This window comes from Anolis carolinensis, chromosome 2, assembly GCF_035594765.1.
Source record: "Anolis carolinensis isolate JA03-04 chromosome 2, rAnoCar3.1.pri, whole genome shotgun sequence".
Lineage (NCBI taxonomy): Eukaryota > Metazoa > Chordata > Lepidosauria > Squamata > Dactyloidae > Anolis > Anolis carolinensis.
The window spans coordinates 268,674,441-268,701,133 of NC_085842.1; the positions used below are offsets into that span (position 1 = coordinate 268,674,441).

The 26,693-nt window shown below is 43.0% G+C and overlaps 1 protein-coding gene across 3 annotated transcripts in view; it reads right to left on the reverse strand.

The window, feature by feature from the left end:
- camk4 (calcium/calmodulin dependent protein kinase IV) overlaps positions 1-26,693 on the reverse strand; it is a 138,111-nt gene that overhangs the window by 102,041 nt on the left and 9,377 nt on the right. For 2 of the 3 annotated variants that reach the window (XM_062972200.1, XM_062972198.1), the window contains exon 3: positions 24,589-24,874. In XM_062972200.1, coding sequence (XP_062828270.1) covers positions 24,589-24,830 — 242 coding nt within the window. In that variant the 5' untranslated portion in view covers positions 24,831-24,874. Of the gene's footprint in view, positions 1-24,588; positions 24,875-25,199; positions 25,260-26,693 lie in introns of those variants that run through there. The other variant, XM_062972199.1, reaches the window with a different exon arrangement.

Consider the following 26,693-nt stretch of genomic DNA (forward strand, 5'->3'; position numbering starts at 1 on the left):
ATGCCAGTTACAAATCCTCATCACTGTCAGCTGTCCTCCTTAACCCGGGCGTTTCCTCATCACTTTCCTCATCAGAGCTGGAACACCTCTGACCACGCCCCACAGCATCTCCAGCTGTGGATCCCGTCCCATCCCTCCAGCTAAGCCATGGGTCTAATCCTGAAAGCCCCCATTCATCTTCTATCCCATTATGACCAGTGGCACCCAATTCCTCCCTTACCCGAGTCCAATCCATCTCATCCTCCTCCGAGCTAACCAGCCCCTCCTCCATTCTCTCCGTAAACCCCTCAAAAGACTCTTCGTCAGATGGTGCTGCAAAAATGTCTCGCAGTCTTTTTCTTTCTCGCTCCTCGAGAGTATCTGACTCTCGAGGAGTCTTACGCCCACGTCTGTCAGTAACAGAGCCATGAGGCTCAATCATAACACGGACGCCTCCGATGTGGCAATTGGGGCTGTACTCCTACAACCAGTGGGAGACCATCTTCATCCTTGTGCCTTTTATTCCCGTCAATTGACCGCACCAGAGAAAAATTACACCATTTGGGAAAAGGAACATTGGCCATAAAGGCAGCCTTTGAAACTTGGAGACATTGGTTAGAAGGGGCCAAATTTCCCATTGAAGTCCATACTGATCATCGGAATCTAGAGCATCTAAGAACTGCCCGCAAGCTGAATCAAAGGCAACAACGCTGGGCTTTATTCTTTGAACGTTTTAACTTCCAAATTCATTATGTAACCCCAGCCCAGACCAAGCAAGCAGATGCTCTGTCACGGAAACCGGAATACGCTGCAGGGCGCAAGGAGACCTTTGAGTCCCAGCTGCTACAACCCGAGAACTTTGCCACGCTCACAGTGGGAAACACCAAATCCACTCCCATTGAATCAACTTCCCCTACTCCAGGACCCCTTTGTGCTCAGGAAATCAGGGCTAGTCAGCAAGCGGACGCCTGGGCACAGGACCAACTTCGCCAAGGACTACGTTTTCCCTTTTCGCTTAAGGATGGGCTACTTTGCTATAGAAATCATGTTTACATCCCCCCAGGACCGGGCAGGGAAAAAGCACTTCGTCTGTGTCATGACTGCAAGCCAGCAGGGCATTTCGGGCTATTTAAAACCATGCATTTGATCCTAAGAGATTTCTGGTGGCCCAAGATCCGCAAGGATGTGGAAAAATATGTCAACACCTGCCCAGTATGCCAGCGCTCCAAGACAAGAAGAGAAAAGCCCTCAGGGCTTCTGCATCCCCTCCCTACCCCATCCCACCCATGGGAAATAATCTCTGCGGATTTCATCACTGATCTACCACCTTCCTGTAAATTCACCACGATCCTAGTGGTGGTGGACCTTTTCACCAAGTTAGCCCATTTCATTCCCTGTGATGGCCTTCCCACGGCCAAAGAGACTGCAGATCTATTCCTCCAACATGTTTTCAGATTGCATGGATTGCCCAAGAGTTTGGTCACAGACCGTGGGTCCCAATTCACCTCTCGTTTCTGGAAAGCACTACAAAAACTATTGGGCATAGACTCTCGTTTATCTTCGGCTCATCATCCCCAAACAGATGGGCAAACTGAGCGCACCAATGCCACTTTGGAACAATACCTTCGCTGTTATGTGAACTACCAGCAAGACAATTGGGCTTCCCTGTTATCGCTGTCAGAGTTTGCCTACAACAATGGGGTCCAGGCTTCTACTAAAGAAACGCCGTTCTTTGCAAACTACGGCTTCCATCCACGTTTCTTTCCCCCTGTCATTGAAACCTCAGAAGTTCCCGCAGCAGAGGACTGGCTGCAGGAACTCACAGCGGTGCAACAACTCTTGCTCCAGCAATTAGACCAAGCCAAGGAGGACTATAAACGTCACGCGGACAAACATCGCCAGCCGGGCCCCGAAATCAAGGTAGGAGACCGGGTTCTTCTGTCCACTCGCTTTTTGCCCTCCCATCGCCCTTGCCGGAAGTTAGATGCCCGTTTCATTGGCCCCTATCCAGTGGTGGCGCAACTTAACCCCGTGACTTTCAAACTCCAACTTCCGCGCTCAATGCGCATTCATCCAGTGTTCCACCGCTCCCTACTCCTTCCGGCGGATGGTGTGCGCCCTGATACAGACCGGCCGGCCCCCCCTCCTGTTTTGATGAATGGGGAGGAGGAGTTCGAGGTTCAGGACATTTTGGATTCTCGCTTTCACCGCCGCCGCCTACAATATCTCATTGACTGGGTGGGTTTTGGCCCCGAGGAATGCTCTTGGGAAGACGCTTCCACAGTCCATGCTCCTGATCTAACCCGCCGCTTTCATCAGACCTATCCCGCCAAGCCGCGGCCTCGCGCCTCGGGGAGAGAGTCCCAGTTTGAGAGGGGGCTTGAGGAGGGGGATAGTGTGATGAGTCATGGGCCATGTAGTCCCGCTCATGGCACTGTAGTGCCAGACGAAGAGGAGAACTTGGGTTTTTCACCGTCTCAGTCAGAATTGGAATCTTCCCAGCCAGATTTGGGAACCTTGCACCTGCAAGAGATTTGTCTTCCAGAAATCTGTCAAACAAGCCCTGAGCCTAAATCTCCTGTGTTTTCTCGCCACGAGTTTTGTAAACAACAGAGAGGAGTTCAAGCGGCCTCTCGCAGGAGTGCTAGGATAGCTGCTAAGAATTCAGCTGATTAAGCCTGCTTTCCATGGGAATCTTTAAGGAGTCATACATCTGGACTCAGAGATTAGCTTTCGTTTCTGGTTCCCCAGAGAACTGTTCCTTGGTGGGAAAACTAGACCCTATTTAGGTGTTTTACCCACAAAGGGATCTTGCGGAGTCAATTCGTCAGCTACTGGAGTAAGTTGTGTGTGGACAGCGCGCTCCGTTTCCAAGCCTCGTTCCTGTTTCAAGCCTTGTTCCTGATTCCAAGCCTTCGCTCCTGTTTCCAAGCCTTCGTTCCCGTTTTCAGCCTTGTTTACCTCCACGGACCTTGCCTTGTTTTCCAGGGCTCAGCCTTGCCTTGTTTTCCGGATTTTGCCAAGTAATTCCACGGATCTTGTTCTTGCTCCTCGTTGCCTTGTTGCCTTGAATCAAGCCTTGTGTTCCAAGTATCAAGTTATTTCCTAGCCTTGCTCAAGTTCATGGACTAAAGGACCTTGTCATCTCCCCTCACTTGCTTGGCAAGTGAGTGTTTCGGTTATTGGATTACAACTTTGGACCTTAATATTTCATATTGGACATTGTTTCTTTGGACTAATTTTGACCTTTCCTGGAAGGTCTACTTCTGGACTATTTCATACACTTGCTTTTATTAACTTTATATATTTCCTTAATAAAGATATTAGATAGATTCTGGCCTCTGTGTATGGTTATTGGTGCTCTGTAGCCTGGGTCGTGACATTATACAATGCCATTTTCTGAATCAGTACCCCAAATCTAAAGTAAACCAAAAACTGATCCGTAACCCTTTTGGTACTAATTGGTACTAATTAGAATGGTCCCTGATCAAAGTGGTAAAGAAAATCACATTGGGAATCACTGCTCTACAACATAGCAACAGAGGCTAGATCTACACTGCCCTATATCCCAGGATCTGATCCCAGATTATCTGCTTTGAACTGAGTCTACACTGCCAGATAATCTGGGATAAGCAGAAAATCTGGGATCAGATTCTGGGGTATAGAACACTGTAGATCCAACAGAGACATGGATGTGGGGTTATTTTTAAAGTGTATTCTCCCCAGCTCTGGAAATTTTCTTCCCACCACAAGGATGAAAGAGTGATGGGGTTCCTGCTCCAATCCATATTGGTGATGGAAGTTTTTAAAATTATCTCCAGAACAAGAAGTTCCAACACCTTATATAGTCATTCCTTATAAAAAGAAAGATGTGGGCACACCCAAAAGTAGGCTATGTGGCCATGTTTCCAAATTTAGTGGAGCTGTGATGATTTTGAATGACAGGTAAATAAATACTGCTACACTTCACAGTAGGCTTTTCTAGACCTCTGTTGCTACCCAACCTTCTCAAAACCACCTCCACGCAACTATTTTAAACAGTTAATCTGCTTTCTGCACTGCACACCTGCAGTTACTCTGACTTTTAAATCTCAGTGCCTATTTAAAATTATTGTATTTAAGTACATAATTCTGTCGATTTATCTGTCATCTCAGAGGAAAGAGAAGTACAAACAGTGAAACTTTAAAATCAGCGAAAATCATACATAAATACTACTGACAACTGCAGTCCCACTTTTGACAAGAGATTACTGCAAGTAATATTCCTTCGAAATAAAGAAATACTTTCGTATAATAACACTGGGTTTCTTGGTCCAGATTACATCATATTGCACCAAGACTGAAAAGAAAGATTACTTATGCACTAGCCGTTTAGTGTAAATTGTCATGCTTCCTTTGTTGTCACTCCTTGAGTTAGTCACAAGATATGATGATTCCCTAATCATCTCTCTCTTTTCTCTCTGTACGTTTTCAGTCTTAGGGTACCTCTATGCTGTAGAATTAATGCAGTTTGACACCAGATTAACTACCACGGCTCAATGCTATGGAATCCCGGGATTGGTAGTTTAGTGGAGCACCAGCACTCTTTGGCAGGAAAGGCTACAGACTGTGAAACTACACCTTCCATGATCCCATGGCATTGGATTATGGCAGTTAAAATGGCGTCAAGAAGCATTAAAATGGCGTCAAACTGCATTAAATGTACAGTGTAGAGGCACTCTTAAATAACAACTATAGCACTATCATGACAGTGCAATAATATTTAAAATGGAGGAAAGGGCATTTCCAATCCTTACAATTTTATCGACATTTCCCCTTAATTATATATCCCCATCCTACACTTCCTGTCAAAAACAAATGTTTAACACATTCAGTTTGGCAGGCTGTGGGTAGTAATGCATAATCATGCTTAAATAAGTGCTTAGTGCTACATAATAATTGCTGTTTTTAGGCATTACCTTTTCCCCAAAAATGGCAAAGTGAACTTTTTACTTCCCTCTTCATAGCAGCTAAGGTTGGATTGACAATGCCCTATGGCCCCTTCTATACTGCCATATAATCCAGATTAACAAATCATATAATCCACATTGTCTGTTTTGAACTGGATTATATGAAGGCCCTTCTACACTAAATTGAGCCCGAAGAACGGAGATCACTTTGGAGATTGACCTCCGGGATCATGGAGGGCCCTCACCTGCAAAAATCCAGACCTTATCTTAAGGTCTGGATCTTTCCAGGTGTTTAATTAATCCTGAGCAAACTGGCATATCCCAATTTTCTCTGGATTAATTCAGTTTGTCCTGAAGCGTTATTTGGAATCCTCAGGTAAAACTAAGACAGGTCGCGGGTTAAAGGCCTGTCTGGAAAGGCCCTGAGTCTACACTGCCAAATAATTCAGTTCAAAACAGATCATCTGAATTGTCTATGGCAGTGAAGGAAGGGATCTTAGTCACACCACTAATGTGGATGGAGCACATTAGAACAAATCACAGTAAAGGCATGGAATCCAGTATCACAAAAAAAAAATCAATTTTCAACAGTCATAGTACAGAATGTTCGGTATGACTTGCAAAGCCCTAGACAGCTTGGACCCAAACTATCTGAAAGGCAGTATCTCCCTATATGAGACTCCCCACATTGTTATAATTTCTGCGGGATAATCATAGGCTTAGTTACACCCCTGGCAAATTTGCTCTTGGGTGAGGAGAACTGGCTATTGGTAGCCTTAAAGAACTAACCATGAAGACTGGACATGCCAACTGCCACTGTAATGCATAGCGATCTTCTTTTCAGTGCCTTTTTGCCCAATGCATTAAAATGAGAGAAATTTGAAATTGCAACTCCAATCAGAAATTGAATGTTTCTACGGTGTTTGGAACTCTAGGTCTTTGCTGTTTCCCTCACCAAAAAGTAAGTATATAATTATGTAGTAAAAGGTGTAAAGCAGCAAGCAATGCTGACAAGAGCGTCCTTCAAGTATGGCTTTCTGTCCCCATCTACACAGCCATATAAAATCCAGACTATCTGCTTTCAATTGGGTTACATTAGTCTATACTGCCATAATCCAGTTCAAAGCAGATAATTTAGACTTTATATAGCAGTGTAGATGGGGCCTCTGAAAACACATACAGCAGAAGCTGTAAAACATATTTTAATAGCTTTCTGTTATATTGGGTTGCTGTGTGTTTTTCGGGCTGTATGGCCATGTTCCAGAAGCATTCTCTCCTGAGGCTTTACCCACATCTATGGCAGGCATCCTCAGAAGTTGTGAGGATGCCTGTTATAGAGGTGGGCAAAACGTCAGGAGAGAATGCTTCTGGAACATGGCCATACAGCCTGGAAAACACACAACAACCCTGTGATTCCGGTCATGAAAGCCTTCGACAACTCTGTTATATTGCTGAAAAGCAGATTCCAAAGCAAGCTGGGATAGCCAGTCAACAGTTCATGCTCTTATGCCAATCCAAATGTTGTGGAAATTAATTCTCATCATTCCTCACCACTGGGTATGCTGGTAAGGCTAGAAGGAGCTGATGTTTGTCTGGTTTTGCATTTAAACAGCAAGCTATATATACTTTTATCCCACTTTTTTGCAATTAATTGGGGAGTAGAGGGTGAGACCCAAAACATTGCAGTTGAACTACTATCCCTCAACAAAACAGTATATTTTCTGTTTGAAAGGGATTCAACATGAGCAAGTCTTAAAACTGAGAGAAGTGTTTCCCATTCATACAGGTTCATCACCTGCTGTTAATAGTAGCAGCAGCAGGATGTTAGCACACATGGCATCATTTACACAATCTTATTGGTCATTTCCCTTCCTTGACCTACAGAAGTTTTGGCGGCAATCATTTCTGGCCAGTGTGTCTTTCAAAAAAAGAATGTCCCAATAGAGATATGGGATGAGAAGGGGAGTACTAATGCACATAACAATATAAAGATAAACTGATTATGGAGGCTGGTTATTAAGGAGACAATGATTTCTCAGGCTTTAGGTGACTACTAGATTCCTTAACACTGTCATTGGATTGAAAACTTGAAATGTACCAAGCCTCACTCATCATGACATCTCTGTTATAAGCCAATGAAGATTTATCACATAATTGATAGAAAACATAAGTGTGTCAACCAGCCAAACAGTACAGGTGCCTCTTTTTGAGATGTAGAGATTCTCCAAGTTTTTCTCCCACCATTTCCCCAAAAGGAGATGCAGCAACAGGGGAGGGGTACACAATGTGGGCATTATCCTGCTCCCAAAGAAATTTTATTTAGCCTCCACACATTTAACTCTATACAGAGTGAGCCATTAAAAAGAATTCACACCTAGAATTCCCGTATCTTTTATGTTTGCATTCCCTTGGTAACTTTGCTTGACCCTTTTCTTCAGATGTTTGAACTCTTTTTTAAAAATGCCCTGACTGATGTTTGAAGTGAATGCTATCCTAGAAATATGGGGACTGATGAAAAATTAGAATTCTTATGGGGGAGCAATACCCTCATTTTGTTCCCTCCTATTATCAAACACTCCTGTGGATCACATCCAGCATACAATATTTGCCAGTTTATGTCCAGAATCCAGTTTTGGCAAAATATAAGTGAAAATGCACAAAATGTTCACATTGTTACCCAGATTAAAAATAATTCATTAACATCCATCTAATGTTACAGTTTATACCGATCCATCTCTAAGGACTTGTTCATCCACTTATTAATATAGTAGCAAGAGTGACAGTTCCCCATAGAGCTGGCCCAGTTTTAGACTCTCCTTCAAAAGGTACTGAAGATCTTGTACTAGCTGATAAAACAGTTGCAGCTGTTAGCTATTCAAACAGTTGCACAAGTGGGAAGAAATCAAGTAAATTGTAACTATGGCAGCCACCTGAGCTTTCGCAAGCTGTGCGTAAAAGAATCTCACATCTTAATGAATTCAATTGGAAGAAAAATAAGCAAGAAGTAACTCATACAAAAAGAAAAGAGCCACCTCTAATATCCCTATGATGTGTTACATTTCTTTCAATTTGCTCCATGTTTTTTTTACAAAAAAAAATATTTAGTGTGCCTATAGTACACACACAGATAACCAAACTAAATACACAGGGTGGGGAGAATAGAATGATTAGACAGATAGAAAGCTTTCCATTTTGACAAATCACAACTGAACCACAGTCTGACAGATCCATAGTTCTTTTCAGACGCACTGCTCTACTCTGGCATATTCTCTCATTGTTCAGCCAAACTAGTATTCTCGCTTCCACCAAGAATGGGATCTGGGATATACATATTAGTTATTCCTTTGCCTCGGGTCTTACTCCCAAGATAGTTTTCTACTTTGTCTATGGGTCAAAAGTCTTAACTTGGTGTTGGGATGAGTGAAAAGATGTTTCCTTCTCAGGTCAGAAATAATAAATACCACAGAAGGGCTGTCTTCCCTTTCCTTTCATTAGGTGATATGTGGGTGTGGTATTATGTGGACAGAAGGAAAGTAATATAAAATCATGGCAATTGGCATTTTTACATAAAATATCAAATAGTTTTGTTGAAGTCTTTGGGTGCATCTGCATTACAGAATTAATGCAGTTTGCAACTACTTTAACTGCCATGGTTCAATGCTATGGAATCTTGGGGTCTGTAGTTTAGTGAGGCAACAGTACTCTTTGGTATGATCTTATAAAACTACAGTTCCCATGATTCCATAATATTGAGCTATAACAGTTAAAGTGGTAGGAACCCCCAGTGGGGCAATGGGTTAAACTCTTGTGCTGACTGACAGGTTGGTGGTTCAAATCCAGGAAGTGTGGGTGAGCTCCCTCTGTCAGCTCCAGCTCCCCATGCAAGGACATGAGAGAAGCCTCCCATAAGGATGGTAAAAACATCAAACATCCAGGCATACGTTGGGCAACGTCTTTTCAGATGGCCAATTCTCTCACAATAGAAGTGACTTGTAGTTTCTCAAGTCGCTCCTGACACACAAAATAGTTAAAGTTGTGTCAAACTACATTAATTTTACAGTGTTGATGATGTACCCCTAAGAGGTTACAAGCTGAGTCAAAAGTGTGATGGGGCAGGTAAAAAAGCCAATGTGATTCTAGGCTGCATCAATCAGAATATAGGACCCAGATCAAGATAAATAATAGTACCATTCTACTCTGCTTTCACCAGACTGCAAATGGAATACTGTGTCCAGTCCTAGATACCACAATTCAGGAAAGATATTGACAAGATGGAACATGTCCAGAGGTGGGTGACTAAAATGATGCATGAGGAGGGACTTAGATTGATGGTTGTGTTTACCTTGGAGAAGAGGAGCTTATGAGGTGACATGATAGCCATGTTTACATATTTGAAATAATACTCATATCACATTAGAGATGGAGGAAGCTTGTTTTCCTCCTAAACATTAGGAAGAACTTCTTAACAGTAAACGTTATGCAATAGTGGAATATAGTGTCATAGAATATAGTGCTATCTAATTTTTTGGAGTTTTTTAAACAGAGACATGGCCATCTATTGTATGTTGTTTATATATTTCTACATGGCAGGGCTTGGACTGGATGGCCCCTTGTGGTCTCTTCCAATTCTATGATTCTATTCTTTTAGCCCACTGTTGAGAGACAGGAGTTTGTGGATATATCCCAACACTCCTATTTCTCTTTCCAACCTCTCTTTGAAGTTGTTTGTTGTTGGGTTGTATGTCTTTCGGGCTGTGTGGCCATGTTCCAGAGGTTTGTTCTGTTTGTTGTTGTTGTTCAAGGGCTGATGTTGTGAGGTCTGACCTGAGAGAGTCCTGAGATAATAAAACTATCTAGCTTATTACAAACAATGGTTCAAGCTCAGCTCTTTTCACTGCAAAGATACTCCATTTGTTGGTTCATGCAATGCAATATCCATCTGCAGATTGGAGTGGTACTGTGTATCTCCCAGTTCATTCTGCTGCATGTCTAATAACACACAACAAATTCTAAATGCAAAAGAAACATTAATGAGAAAACCTTCCATGCAATGAAGGGTAACTTTAACATGGGCACTCATTTAAAGCAGAAATTATGTACAGATCCATGTGAGTTATATTTGTATTTCATGAACACACAGTGAATTTGGACCCACTGAGCACAAGAAGTGCAGAGAAAAATCAGTACTTGAATAAATCTATGTATTTTTTTTCCAAGTAATGAATGATTTAAGATATTATGTTTTTTCGGAAAACCAATGTAAAAATACCGTTCTAATAAGAGGCTGTGAAAAATTGTCGACAGAAAGAAAATGAAAAAGAATTCAATTTATCTATAAAATTAATGAGAATTGCCTACTTAACTATTCTGCACATATTTATCTGTATTTATCTATTTCAATAATGGCTGGCTTAAGAAAAAATATTGTCAAGCAGCAGACAAGAAAATCTTGGTTAAGAAATAAGAAGTTAAATCTTAAGTTGCAATATTGCATTGCTATGAGCAGAGCAGAGCTCCATTTTCTGTATTATATTATGTCATGAACAGTACTGGAATTTAAAATACAGCTAGTGATAATTCAGCTAATCTTAAGAACTATGTATATAAAAACACATACGGCATATAGTCACCTTGAAGGGTACTTATGAATTTAGGCCACATTTTAATTCATATATGGATTTTTCACAACATTTTTGTCTTAACATGGTGGCCAAAATGAATAATCACCTAACTCAGTATGCATATTAAAGAAAATATATCAATCTTCCCCTGTTCTCAGTGTTATCTGAAAAAGGGAATTGATGTTAACGACACATTACGTTACATACTTAGGATAGAGTGCTCTCTCTTTGTTTGTTTTTATCTTACCATATACAGCAATACCTTGACATAACCAGTTTAATTCATTCTCTATCCAAGATCTTAACTTAAATCACTCGTATCTCAAAGCAAATTTGCCCACTGAAATGCTATTAATCTGTTCCAGCCCCCTGAAAACCACACCAATTTTTGGTTACATGTTTTTAATAAGAAAATGTACATTATAAAGGAGCCCCCCAGTGGCGCAGTGCTGGCCAAAAGGTCAGTGGTTCGAATCTGGGAAACAGGTTGAGCTCCTGCTGTTAGCCCCAGCTTCTGCCAACCTAGCAGTTCATAAACATGCACATGTGAGTAGATCAACAGGTACTGCTCCAGCGGGAAGGTGACGGGCACTCCATGCAGTCATGCCAGCCACATGACCTTGGAGGTGTCTACAGACAACGCCGGCTCTTCGGCTTAGAAATGAAGATAAGCACCAACCCCCAGACTCGGACACTACTAGGCTTAACGTCAGGGAAAACCTTTACCTTTATTTTTACTTTATAAATAAAAAATAACAAAATAACAAAGGTTGGACTAGATGACCCTTTGTAGTCCCTCCCACCTCAATAAACATTTTCTGCTTCTGTGAGCCAGAACTTCCAAAATCCCATTGTGGTTGATAGCAGCCTGGTTGGGCCCCTTGGGCATCAGCCATAGCATAAATCTCATTGCATGTTTATTTTCCTTTATGAGTTTTATTTTTCTTAACAATTTCTTAACACTGAGAATTAATGCAGTTTTGACACCACTTTAACTGCCATGTCTTAATAATATGGAATCCTGGGAACCACAGTTTTCCTAGGTTCTAATGCTCTTGTGCAGAGAAGGATGAAGACCTTGTGAAACTACAACGCCAAGGATTCCATAGCCTTGAGCCATATCAGTTCTAAACCCCATTGTGTTGGGCACCAACCATGGCAATCACCCTTCACAAAATACTCAGATGAGGCTGTAAATGTATGTGGCATGCATGTGGCCAATTGCTCCCACCCAGCCTTTTTGAGGGCGCTTACTTTTAAATCTCCCAGAGCAGCAGCTGACACTCATAAGCAACCTCCCAAAGTGGTGGATAATTGCAAAGCCCTGGTTAAGATGGCAGGCAGTGTGCTCTCGCTCTAGAGTTACATCTCATGCTAGCTCGTAATCCAGAGCTAGCTCATAACTCAAAGCAAAAAACTGAGGCAAGTGACAGCTCATATCTAAAAAACACCTCACACGTTGGGTCACCCATAAGTCAAGAGCTCACTGTATACCCATGTATAAGGCACCCTCATTTATAACTTGAGGTCAAAATTATGGATTTTGATATGAGCCATGGACAGATCAAGGGCTATTCTATGGAGAGTGGAAAGCACCAATACTGCCTCAGGGCCGCCACACACACACACACACCCCAGCCCACTATGGCTGCCCTTCCCAGGCATCTAAAAAGCCAGAAACAGCACCATAATGGAGAAGAGACAGAGTAGAAAAGACAGCGCTTCTTTTAGGTTCTTCCTGGATGAATAATGTGTTGCCTTTTGACATTCTATTCAAAGAATGAGAAAGTTCTCTCTTTGAAATGTTAATGTACAAACAGTCATCTCATCACCTAAGGATAAATTGACCCAGATTATTGGGGCTGATTTTTTGACTAAGATTTCTAGATACATGTGAGAACACAGGGTAATTATAACTAGTGGGAGGGTGAGCCAGGCCAAGACTACACTGCATGGAAAAGGTAATGAGAGCCATGGGGAAATATTTTGCCTAATCCTAACTAGTTTGTCATGGGGGTGATATTTGCCATTCCGAGCATCTGTACCACATTCCCCTCTTCCTGTTCATTACAGCAATGACAGGGCTATACACTGTAGATTTCACATAGCAAGTTATATGTGAACCTTATGATCCAGTCCTCTGACACCTGCAACACTTTGGACAATTCGGTGGAAAACGGAATTTCTATAAGTGGTACCTCCAGAAATTTCCTTTTATAATTGCTCTTTTTCCATATTTTCAAAATAAATCAGGGTATCTTTCTAACATTGAGGAAGGCGATGTCTGAACCAGTGCAGGCACTGTTCTCAGCAATGGGGTTTATAGCTCTTGCATAAATGAATTCACATTCAATATTATTAATCACCTTTGATACTAACTTTGGTTGTGACTCATGGATTCAGTGGAGTGTTTCCACTTTCCAGAGCTGTGGTATTAGGTCTGTTCCCGGTGTCAGGGCTTTGTAATCTTTGCCAACTCTAACTTAGTACAAACACAGAGCTATTTTCAGATCCTATTTCAACAAGACACTGACTGATGCCCTGTGCTTTTTCATTTTTGCTGTAACTTTGCCTGAATCGTTTAAATTCTAGTTCTCAACCCCCTCCCCTTTCTTTTTTGCTGGTCTTAGGCTTTTCTCTCACTGCTTTCTACACCCTCCAAATCCATTCAGTCTTGTGCCTCACCATCACTTTATTTTTCTCTTAGGAAAAGGTCTCAACTCCATCTGCTTCTGAACCAAACTACCATAATTCCTGTTTGGATAGATTGGAAAAAAGCATGTGGAACATGGCAGACAACCCAGTAAAGAATATATCACTATTTTAGTATTAGAAAGTGGTTGCTTAGGACAAAATAAGATTATAAGCATATTCAAAGAGAACTGTTCAGGCTGTCTATCAAATAACTCAAGATAACACTGCTATCCAAATTTGCCTCTACACCTACATCCATGATTGACTGGACCACATGCTGTATCACTTGTTTTCACTATAAGCCGTTCAATGAATACAAGTGTCACATCTGACCATATCAAGATGAAAAGCTGTGATTTTCCTAATCCCATTTATGACAGCTCTTTCCTTCTCTTCATGCTAACACATTTCTCTCTGCACAGAAGAGGATTTTGCAGTTAACGGCCATGCTACACAGTTCAAAATGACTCCAATATATTGAGAGTTAAATTAAGCTCTGTGTGGGTTTTGTAGCAGGCAGCCACTATTTCAGAGAGTGCTCAGAACATGATCACTTTCCTTAGCCCTTGTAATATAGGCAGTAAAACAAAGATTTCAATGCTTATTGTTTTAAGTTCTATATAAGCACCTCCTGGCAAAATTTCAGTGTGTGGCACAGAATTGAGCTGACAAGAAGAGTATGCAAAAGTCTGTGCGTTTTCAATCTCTTTAATGATTACCCAGGAAACTTCTTCTGCTTTAGTTAATGTGCATCACTACTATTCACAAAGTGTGCTCTTCCCACTTCAAATATCATGGCAGCTCTTTTTCAGATTGTGCAAAAGATGGCATTCACCCAACTGGCCTATCTCAAATATTGTCCGCTATAATAGTGCAAATTTATATGGACACCACAGCCATATATTTGCAAGACTGGAACAAGGCTAGTGATGACTGAGCCTCTTGGAGGTACCTCCTTCATAGGGTCACCTTAAGTTGAAGCCAGCTTTACAGCAAAGAGCAACAATCTTCCGAACCCCTATAAAATGTATCCCATTCTATGTTTTTTACCCCAAAACAAAGAAGGATACTTTCCACTTTACAAAACATCATAGTATCTAGGGCAGAAAAATATTCTTAGTTTGCTTAGCTTAGTTTATTAGAAAAACAATACATGTTAAGTATGGCAAAGGCACACACAGTTCTCTACTATGTGATTGTGGTGAGATAAACACATGCAAATTTCACACTTATAGTATATACTCATATAAAAGTCTAGAAATTTTAGTCAAAAATTGCCTCCAACACTTGGGTTGACTTATGCTTAGGTTCATGAAAGCACTGCACCTCAGTTCTTATATTAAAAAGGAACCATCTCTGAGTAGAGTAACTAAAGGCAAGAGCTTAATCTATGCTGGAGGAACCTTAATTAATATCTGAAAATATTTTTGTTTGGAAGGAAAGCAGATTAAACCTTTGGGTGCAACTTATAGTTGCAACCTCTCCAATAAGGGAATGTAAGGAAATACAATTATTTTAAGAGCATGAGCTTCTCATTTATGTCTTAGAATCATAGAATCATTGAATAATAGAGTTGGAAGAGACCTTGTGGGCCATCTAGTCCAACCCTCTTCCAAGAAGCAGGAAATCTGCATTCAAAGCACCCCCCGACAGATGGCCATCCAGCCTCTGCTTAAAAGCCTCCAAACAAAGAGCCTTCACCACACTCTGGAGCAGAGAGAGTATCGATATGTCTTCAAATCACCTGTCAACTTGTGGAAATTCCATTAATTTCATAAAGTTTTCAAAGATGGCTTGCTAATTCATTCCTCAGAAATATATCTTACAGCACATGGTGTTTGTTGGCAGTTTCCCATCCAAGTATTAACAGGGCTGACCCTGCTTAGCTTCCAAGCTCTGACCATGCCTGGTACCTTTAAGGTATTTAGGTACACATGTGTTTATCCATGTAATGTTTATAGTTATAAAACTACTGGTGGTCCAATATTACCTAACAAACCAGTAGGTTGACAAAGAGCCAACAGGCAACTGTAATGATGCCAGAAAAGGTAGGAAAATACATCTTTACTTGGAGAAAAAAAAGATAGGATTTTGAACATTGAATACTAACTTTTGAGAAGCTTTATGCATTAGTTCAGTGCAGTCCTTGGTGGCTAAGCATGATGGAAGAACTTGCCCAACATTTTTGTAAGGTACCAGGTTGGAGATTGGTGATAATGAAACAGCAATCAGTTCTCAATGAACCTCTGACAACTACTCCATGTTGCTTGTCCAGGTGTGCAACAATACCACTGGATGAAGTAACAAATTAAAATAATGTTTATTAAGACTGTAAATTCCTTAAGGAGAGGGCGGGATGTTAAATGAGGTTGCTATTTATCAATTGTCCATCAGAAGAAAACAGCCTCAGTAGTTTTAGGAAGATGACTTCTAATAATAAATATTACTTGCTAGTGGCAAATGGGTGACGGAAGGGTTACGGTGGGGGATGGGGAGGAATTACGTGTTTCTAAGCTGCATATACGTTGAGTATCCCTTATCCAGAACTCCAAAATCTGAAGTAGAGTACTCAAAAATTGTCTGTTTGGGTGGTCGAGACAAGACTGTTACATTTTTTGGTTTCTGATGGCTCAATGTACACAGATTTTTTTCATGCACAAAACTATGAAAAATGTTGTGAATAAAATTACCTTTATATTATGTGTATAAGATGAACATGAAACATAAATGAATTTCATGTTTAGACTTAAGTCTCATTTCTAGGATATCTCATTTTGTAAATATATGCTAATACGGGTAATCCCAAAATTCGGGGGGAAATGCAAAAAAAAGCTTCTGGTCCCAAGCAGACACTCAAGCCAGAAATGTTGGCTAATTTTAGTAAAGCTAATTTTGATGATAACTCCCCAAATCTCCCAGCCAGTATAGCTGCTAGGATTCTGGGAGTTGCAGTAAAAAAAAACTACCACAAATTATGGGTAGAAATCAAGGTGAGTGCAAATTTAATCAAGAATGCTTTATCCACTGAAGGAAAATCAGCTCACAAACAGAAAACTAAACCAGGATACCCATTGCATATGTGACAGGTATAATTTGATAGATTTACACGTGGACTGTCATGCGCATAGACACAAGCACACATAGCAGTGAAACGAGCGCATGAGTGAAAGAGGAGCAATAGTACCATAATTACAGAAGCTCTGCTTGTCCATATTTTTATAATAAATTAAATATTATCTGGATTACTTACTTACATACTTGCTGGTTTAATTTGAGCTGAATGGGATATATTTAAATTGTAATGCTGGCTTACTAAAATTGCATGCAGTAAAGAAAGAATGGTGTTTTTGGCTTCTCTATGTTCTTGGAAATTTTTAAAATAAGATCTTTGGATGTATTTTACATTTCAGGAATGTCCTGGGAAAATGTTTTTTCAAAAGGAGACTTAGCAACAAAAACTGATTTCACTGTGGTTATTAGATGTACAATCTGAAGTTTTCACCACTGTTCCAAAACCCAGTGTTCTTTAAATATTAACAGTATATTATAAATATATAGGCTTAAATTATGAAACATGTAAAACATTAAAATATGAGCTATGGAGATTTGCAAACCTCACTCATGAAATTTTAATCACTCCTTGAATTAATAAAATAATCAGGTTTCCTTTGGCCAAGCAAAGTGAAGTATTGTAACAATCTCTCCATTTTGAATACACATGCATCAGTTCACATTACTTGTTACAGTAACCTATATGACACAAAACCTTGAAGCAAAAAAACAAAACAAACCTATTTAGTGGGCACAGACAAATGTTTTTTAAAGGGCAATGATGTGGATAATGAACATCACCAGACATTGATGTACTGCAACACCCAAGATGCCTCACCATTGGCTATGTTGGGCTAAATGATTATCACACCGATCTAACTGAAAGCAGCTAAACACCACTTTTACTGTCATGGCCCAATGTTAATGGAATCATAGGAAGTGCAATTTAACAAAGTATTTAGTCTTCTCTGCCAAGGAGTGCTGGTGCCTCACCAAATTACAGTAGAGTCTCACTTATCCAACATAAACAGGCCGGCAGAACGTTGGATAAGCAAATATGTTGGATAATAAGGAGGGATTAAGGAAAGCCTATTAAACATCAAATTTGGTTATGATTTTACAAATTAAGCACCAAAACATCATGTTATACAACAAATTTGACAGAAAAAGTAGTTCAATACGTAGTAATGCTATGTAGTAATTACTGTATTTACGAATTTAGCACCAAAATATCACAATATATTGAAAACATTGACTACAAAAACACTGACTACTGCCTTGGATAATCCAGAACGTTGGATAAGCGAATGTTGGATGAGTGAGACTCTACTGTACAACTTCTAGCATTCCACAGCATTCAGCCATAGCAGTTAAAGTGGTGCCAAACTGTATTAGTTCTACACAATGTGGATGCACCCTTACTGAAATGTCTTCATTTTTGCCTCAGAAAGTGAGTGAAACACTGCTAAGCATTAGTAGCAAACGGCAAAAATTACATTAAAATGAAATACCTAGCATACCACTCATAACGCCTTTGTTACATATAGACAACTGAGGCCATTTAATGCAGTTAGAAACCAGCTTCAAATCGTGGTGGCTAGTAGAGATGTGCGCGAAATTCCTTCTTATTGTTTCTTCCGTGTCTTTCGTGTCTTCCATTTATTCAGAAGCACAAAACAGAAAGCCCTCCTCCCCACAAAAAACTCAGCTCAACACAAAAGCCAGATTTCGTGTGGAGTCGAAATTTCAAGCATGTGTGTCATGTTCGGGCAGCCCCACATCTGGACCTCAGCATCAAGGTGGAAGGAACCACCTCCCCTCTATCCTTTCCAGGCATGTGTGTGGGGGGGTATGACTGTGCTGGCACTCGGCTGCAGGCAGGCACTGAGAGGCGAGTGTGCGCTTTCCAGACCTGCCTGTGCCCCGCCACACACACACTTTCTTTCCAGGGAGAGTTTATGTGTGGCATGGGGCATATAGGCAGGCCTGGAAAGCTTGTGCACACCTCTCAGTGCCTGCCTGCAGCTGAGCACCTGCACAGTCACACATACCCTGCCACCCACCACACTCTTCGAGTTGAAAGGATGGAAGGGCAGTGGTTCCTTCCTGCTTGCTTGCTGAGGTCTGGATATGGGGCTGCCTGGCCATGAGTCCTGTGAGTTAATGCAGGGCATTGAGGACATGGGGGGGGGGGGGGGAGAGGAAGAAGAGAAGATGTTCAATGCCTGCCAGGAAACCAAACATTTCAGGAAGGAGGGCCAGTGGGTGGGAACCCCCCCCCCCCATAATGGGTTGATTTTTGGGCTCCTGAAACAAAACAATCAAAAACAACCTTCCAATTTTGGGACGCTTTCCAAAAATGAATCGGGCCCCACAACGAAAATCGGAAATGAAACGAAACAAGCTTTTACCCAAATGCACACCACTAATGGCTAGACAACAAACTTCCATAAAAGCACATGAAAGAAAACCCTAATGTGCATCAGTGCTCTGTGGTTTGTGGAATGATCATCCAGGCCTCAAACTGGTTCCAGGGTTTCCCTTGTAACCAAATGCACAGCAGTTTGAAACTGACTTAAGTGGCCAGTGCAGATATGGCTGGAGTTTGACGCTGCTTTCCATGGATGTCAGCTACAGCAGTGCTACTTTGTCATTAGAAGTAGCAAAATGTGAGGGACAATATCCAGCTGCAGTGGGCTTTCCCCTGAGACCGGGGTCAGGACAGAGGCATGGACTCAGGTGCACTTTGCCCAAGCGGCTGCTCCCTGAGGTCCGCATCCTTTGCTGAGAAAACAAGTGAAAAACGGCATGGGCGACGGAGTGTGCATCAGCAGCACTGCAGAAATCATGGAGTTTGACACCACTTTAACGGCTATGAAATCCTGGAAGTTGTAGTTTGATGAGGCACCAGCACTCTTTGGCAGATACGGCTTGCAAAACTACAACTCCTATGATTTCACAGCATTCAATCATGCCAATTAAATGGTGTCAAACTGCATTAAATGTACTATTTAGGTCAGGCATGGGGAAAGTTCGGTCCTGCAGGAGTTTTGGACTTCAACTCCCACCATTCCTAACAGCCTCAGGCCCCTTCCTTTTCCCCCTCAGGCCCCTTCCTTTTCCCCGCTTAAGCGGCTGAGGGGGAAAAGGAAAGGGGCCTGAGGCTGTTGAAGTCCAAAATCCCTGCAGGGCTGAAGTTTGCCCATGCCTGGTTTAGATACATCCTCCATGGAATCTATGGTACATGATTCCTTCCACAGCCTTTCATGCCACTATTTTACCCATTATTAAATAACCTTTACTGCTAACTAACTATAATAAGAATGCTACGTAAGTTTATTTTGTGTTGTCGAAGGCTTTCATGGCTGGAATCACTGGGTTGCTGTGAGTTTTCCGGGCTGTATGGCCATGTTCCTGAAGCATCCTCTACTGACGTTTTCCCCACTTCTATGGCAGGCATCCTCAGAGGCTGTGAGGATGTTGGAAACTAGGCAAATGGGGTTTAAATATTTGTGGAATGTCCAGGGTGGGAGAAAAAAACTCTTGTCTGTTTGAGGCAAGTGTGAATGTTGCAATTTACCACTTTGATTAGCATTGAATGGCCTTTCAGCTTCAAGGCCTGCCTGCCTCCTGCCTGGGGGAATCCTTTGTTGGGACAATTACAGCATTCATACTTTCCTCAAACAGACAAGAGTTCTTTCTTCCCATCCTGGACATTGCACATATTTATAAACTCCACTTGCCCAGTTTCCAGCAACCTCACAACCTCTCTATGGACAATTTCAACAGAAAGGAGGAAACCGTGAAAACGAACAAAATCTGGCTACTAGTATTTAAAAACTCTAAAATCAGAACAGTAAATAAAGAACAACATTCTGAAAATAGGGGAATTCCAGTCACAAAACAATCAGGGCCAGCTAACACCTCTTAACAAAGGATTCCCTCAAGCAGGAAGCAGCCAGGCTTTGAATCTGCAAGGCCATTAAATGCTAATCAAGGTGATGAATTGCAACATTCACATTTGTCTACAATAGACAAGAGTCATTCCCCCCGAATCTTCCACAGATATATAAACCCCACTTGCTTAGTTTCCAGCAACCTCGCCACCTCTGAGGATGCCTGCCATAGATGTGGGTGAAACGTCAGGAGAGAATGCTTCAGGAACATGGCCATACAGCTCGGAAAACTCACAGCAACCCTAAGATTATTATGCTTCCCCCTCTATATCACTGCCTGCTTGGACCACAAGCTGGTCTTTCAGTTTTTTTAAAAAAACACCTTTAGGGACACAGAATTTTCAGAAATGCTCTGTCAACATAAACACAAATATTCTGTCAAGCCATAAGTATTCAACAGCTGTTGCCGCTGAATAATTATCCTCAATAATGATGCTCTTGAGATGATTATTTGCAAAACATTTCTTTACGTTCCTGAAGATGCAACTGCAAGCTTAGAGTCATCCCAGATAATTAGTGCAAGGCTGATCATTTCTTTGAACCGGGCAGTGGCTGATTATTCTTGTTTTAAATGTTTTAAATGATTCATTTTTGTCTTTCCAGAACTACTGGCAGACCCACAAGGGCAAGTTAGCGTTTAAATTTAGTCGTCAGTACCATTTGTCCTGTGTAGCAATGGGAGATTTAATACAACTGAAACAATCATGCTAAGATTTTACACACAGAGGCAACCCAAGTCTCTTGTGAGGTGACCATCAACGCTGCACCTCTCAGCACTGCCTCCTACACATCGAAAGAAAGGGGGCGGAGAAAAAGAGAAGAGACAGAAGAGGAGGTCTGTTCTTTTTCAGCTTTGCTTTTTCTTCGATAAAGAATGGAAGGGAACAATCTTCAGCAGTGAAGCTGGACAGAGCTGTCGGCCCTAATGCATCACTCAGGTTTGCTCTCCATTTCCTTCAATGTGTTGTCAAGGGCTTTCATGGCCAGAATCACTGGGTTGCTGTGAGTTTTCCAGGCTGTATGGCCATGTTCCAGAAGCATTCTCTCCTGACGTTTTGCCCACATCTATAGCAGACATCCTCAGAGGTTGTGAGGTATACTGGAATCTAGGCAAGGGATGTTTGGATTCCTGGGAGAAAGAACTTTTGTCTGTTAATGTTGCAATTAATCACCTTGATTAGCATTGAAAAGCCTTGCAGCTTCAAGGTCTGGCTGATTCCTGCCTGGGGAAATTCTTTGTTGGGAGGTGTTAGCTGGCCATCAAGGTGATTAGTTGCAATATTAACAGACAAGAGTTCTTTCTCCCATCCTGGACCTTCCACAGATATATAAACCTCCCTTGCCTAGTTTGCAATATACCTCACAACCTCTGAGGATTCCTGCCATAGATGTGGGCAAAACATCAGGAGAGAATGCTTATAGAATATGGTCATGCAGCCTGGAAAACTCACAGAAAAACACTGGCTCCTTCCTCTCCAACTTGTGTTCTTCTCCCACATTTAACATATTCCTGAAAGCATCTTCCTTTGCCTTACAAGTGGCATTCATGCTTTCCCTGAACCAAAACTCCTTGACCTTGCCCTCCTGCACAAAATGCCCAATCTGAGTTACCTGCTAGTGGATAAATACCCCATGCATTTTTTCATAGCGTTTTCTTAGGCAAGGGATACTCAGAAGGGGTTTTGTTGCCAGTCCCTTCCTCTGCAATACAGACTACAGTTCTTGGGGTTCTTTGGTGGCCTCCCCAGTCCCCTCCAAGTATTATCCTGCATCGTGTCCAAGAAAAAAGACGAGATCTGGTGCCTTTTACGCTCTCCTTGCTCCATACTGATCGAAATCACTCGATCCTCGCTCACAGCCGCTATCTAGGAATGCCTCCCTTCTCTGCCTAAGAAGGCTGGCTCTGGACTGGGAAGCAGCTCTGCCACCTGACATCCACCAAAGAAAGCTCAGGCAGAATGAAACACTGGTTCGTCTTAAAGGGGCTGCTACATTTCTTGTCCTTCCTTCCTTCCGACCTACCTACCTACCTTCCTCTTCGACCTGCCTAGCTCTGAATCAGCCCCTTCTCTTCTTGCCCAAGATGCTTTGTCTCAGAGAGCATCTACACTGGAGAATGAATACAGTTTAACTGCTCTGGCCCAATGCTGTAGCATCCTGGGAGCTGTAGTTTCACAAGGCTTTTAGTCTTAGCTCCCTCCACAATATATCTATACACATAATAAAAGTGAAAAGATGTATGTGTGTATGTGGCAGAGGTGTCCACTTACACAGACAGGCTCCCACCTCCACAAACAGCTTTAACCCACAGTGCTGAGGAGCTACCAAAAGCACTCCCTCCAATGACATTTCAGGTTATAGCGAGTGTCATTTGGGAGTTGTAGTTGCTGGGATTTATAGTTCACCTACAATCAAAGAGCATTATGAACTCCACCAATGATAGAATTGAACCAAACTTGGCACACAGAACTCCCATGACCAACAGGAAATACTGGAAGGGTTTGCTGGGCACTGACCTTGAGTTTTGGAGTTGTAGTTCACCTACATCTAGAGAGCACTGTGGACTCAAACAATGATGGATCTGGACCAAACTTGGCACCAATACTCAATATACCCAAATGTGAACACTGGTGGAGTTTGGGGTAAATAGACCTTTACATTTGAGAGTTGTTGTTGCTGGGATGTATAGTTCACCTACAATCAAAGAGCCCCTTGAACCCCACTAACTATAGAACTGGGCAAATTGGGCTGTTGATGGGAGGATTTGCCATCTGTTTCCAAAAAGGAAGAGAAGGACAGGCGAAGAGATCTCCAGCCTTCTCTGCCAAAGGGGTTCCTAAGGCCACCAGAAATACAGTTTCCTCAAAAATAAGACATCCTCTGAAAATAAGACCTAGTAGAAGTTTTGCTGAATTGCTAAATATAAGGCCTCCCCCGAAAGTAAGACCTAGCAAAGTTTTTGTTTGGAAGCATGCCCACCAAGCAGAACACCAGAGCATGCAGGATCGGCAAATGTACTTACCATAGAGTGTTGTACATGGAAATAATGGTAGTAACAAGAAATTCTTGATAGGATTTGTCTGGTTATGCTGGTTTGTGATGACAACTACTGTAGAGTATATAATAAATATTCATTTTTTGTTCATCAATAAATGTGAATTGTTCTTCATGGAAAAATAAGACATCCCCTGAAAATAAGACCTAGTTTTTTTGTTTGTTTTTTTGTGTCAGGAGCAACCGGAGTTGCTTCTGGAATGAGAGAATTGGCCGTCTGCAAGGACGTTGCCCAGGGGACGCCCGGATGTGTTTGATGTTTTTACCATCCTTGTGGGAGGCTTCTCTCGTGTCCCCGCATGGAGCTGGAGCTGATAGAGGGAGCTCATCCACACTCTCCCCAGGTGGGATTCGAACCTGGCAGCTTTCAGGTCAGCAACCCAACCTTCATGTCACTTAGTCCACTACACCATCTGGGGGCTCCTATAAGACCTAGTGCATCTTTGGGAGAAAAAATTAATATACGACACTGTCTTATTTTTGGGGAAACATGGTACAGTAGAGTCTCACTTATCCAAGCCTCGCTTATCCAAGTTTCTGGATAATCCAAGCCATTTTTGTAGTCAATGTTTTCAATATATCATGATATTTTGGTGCTAAATTCGTAAATACAGTAATTACAACATAACATTACTGCGTATTGAACTGCTTTTTCTGTCAAATTTGTTGTAAAACATGATGTTTTGGTGCTTAATTTGTAAAATCATAACCTAATTTGATGTTTAATAGGCTTTTCCTTACTCCCTCCTTATTATCCAAGATATTCGCTTATCCAAGCTTCTGCCAGCCCGTTTAGCTTGGATAAGTGAGACTCTACTGTATGTGTTTTGTGATGGTCTTTGGCGACCCCTCTGACACCCAGGGATCCCGACCCCCAGGTTGAGAAAGGCTGCTGTAGACGGCCAATTCCCTCACACCAGAAGCAACTTGCAGTATGTTCTCAAGTCGCTTCTGACACAATTTTAAACAAATGCATATCTACAGCCAAAGTCTGAGTATATGTCGCTGAACCTCAGCTCCTCTGAAGGTCAACATGGATCAACCTGACCCACGACCAAGGCACAACTCCCACGGTGGCGTCGCAGGGGACCAGGGCAACCACAGCGAGGTCGAACTGCATGCCTTGCACCGTGTGGAGAAAGAGGTGCCTGAGTGTTTGTGGGAGAGAGACATCTCCCACTCCTGGAAGCGCTTCAGGCGGGAGCTCCCCCGCCCTGCCTCCCAGGATCTGGTGCTTGGGGATGGATCACAGGAGCCCCTGCCCCGGCCGAGCCCCCTCCTTACCGTCCCAGCTCGGACTCCAGCTCGTAATAGTCGGCCCAGGTGTCTCGGTTGGAGCCGTCGATCCAGTAATCCGCGCTGTCGGGGGCGGCCTTCGGGGGGGGCAAGACCCCCGCTCGCCCCCCGGCGGCGGAAGAAGAGGCGGAGGCGGAGGCAGGGGGCGGCGAGGAGGGCGAGGAGGCGGGCGAGGCTGCCGCCGCCGCCGGGGAGGGCGAGGAGGAGGAGGGCAGGGTGACTTTGAGCATGCTGCGGTCGGGGGGCTGCGGGAGCAACTTCGGCGCCGAACCAGCTGCGAGAAGCGAAGAGAGAGAGAGAGAGAGAGAGAGAGAGGAGACACGGGGAATGGGAGGGAGCGGGAGAGCCGAGGGGGAGAGGCGGCGCGTGCCCGGGCTCGCTCCTGCGCGCGCCCGCCCACCCGCCCGTGGCGCCCCCTCCTCCTTTCCTTTCCTTCCCAGGGAAGCCCTCCTCGCTCTCTCTCTCTCTCTCTCTCCAAGGCACGCCGAAGAAGACGGGACCAAGGAGATGCCGCCCTTCCTTCCGTCCTTGGAGTGGAAGTGCTGGCGGCGCCTATCAATCAATCAAACAAACCCACGGAAAGGAAGATCCCCTCTTGCCTTCGCCTCAATGAGCGACCCCTGCAGCAGGACCTGGCGAGGAGGAGGGCGCCCACTCCCCCCGGCTCCTCCCTTTCTCCTTCCCGGGTCCTAATGCGCCCCGGATTCCCACCGCCCCGCCTTTTTGTCGTGCATACTGCAAGTCGTTTCTGGTGTGAGAGAATTGGCCGTCTACAGATATATTGCCCAGGAGGTTTTTCTCATGTTCCCGCAAGCTAGAGCTAACAGACGGGAGCTCACCCCGCCTCGCGGATTCGAACCGGCAACCTTCAGGTCAGCAACCCAACCTTCAGCTCAGCAGTTCAGCCGGCACAAGGGTTTAACCCAGTGGTTCTCAACTTGGGGTCCCAAGTTGGAGCGCGGATGTGCTCCCTCTATCAGCTCCAGCTCCATGCGGGGACATGAGAGAAGCCTCCCACAAGGATGGTAAAATATCAAAACATCCGGGCGTCCCCTGGGCAACGTCCTTGCAGACGGCCAATTCTCTCACTCCAGAAGCAACTCCTGACACGAATAAAACAAACTTGGGGTCCCCAGATGTTTTTGGCTTATAACTCCCAGGAATCCCAGCCAGTTTACCAGCTGTTAGGATTTCTGGGAGTTGAAGGCCAAAAACATCTGGGGACCCCAGGTTGAGAACCACTGGGCTAACCCATTGCACCACTGCAGCTCACTTCCGACTACTTCCCTCCCAGTTTGCCTTGCCTTAGAACAGGCAAACTTCAGCCTCCAGGTGTTTTGGGCTTCAGCTCCCACAATGGAATATGTGCTATCGACAATTGGAATGGCCTTCAATTGGATTACGATTTCAGATCATGTCATTTTAATGTCTGTTAAGTGGTTTTAATTCTGTGCCCTTTATGACTAAATATTGTTTTATCTTATGTTTAGGTGTCTTATTGTTTCTAATGCATTAGCTATATGTTTCTTGTTTAGATTTTATGATTTGGTTTTATATGTATGTTAAGCATTAATTTTTTCTATTATCATGTTGTAAACCGCTTTGAGTTCCCCCTGGAATGGGAAAAGCAGTATATAAATACAGTAAATAAATAAATACATTCCTAACAGCCTCAGAACCCTTCCTTTCCCCCCACAGCCGCTTAAGTGGCTGAGCGGGAAAGAGCCTGAGGCTGTTAGGAATGGTGGGAGTTGAGGTCCAAAACACCTGGAGGACTCAAGTTTGCCCATACCTGCCTTAGAATCATAGAATCACAGAGTTGGAAGAAACCACATGGGCCATCTAGTCCAACCCTCTGCCATGCAGGAAAAGCACTATCAAAGGATCCTTGATAGATGGTCATCCAGCCCAGTCATAACAAATTTCTACATGGGACACTTTGAGAAGCAAGCCCTGGAAACAGCACCACAAAAGACCACTATATGGTTCAGATTTGTGGATGACACCTTCACCATTTGGAGCCATGGAGAAGAAGTTCCTGGACAGGTTCCTGGACCTCCTCAACAGTATCCACACAAACATCCATTCACCAT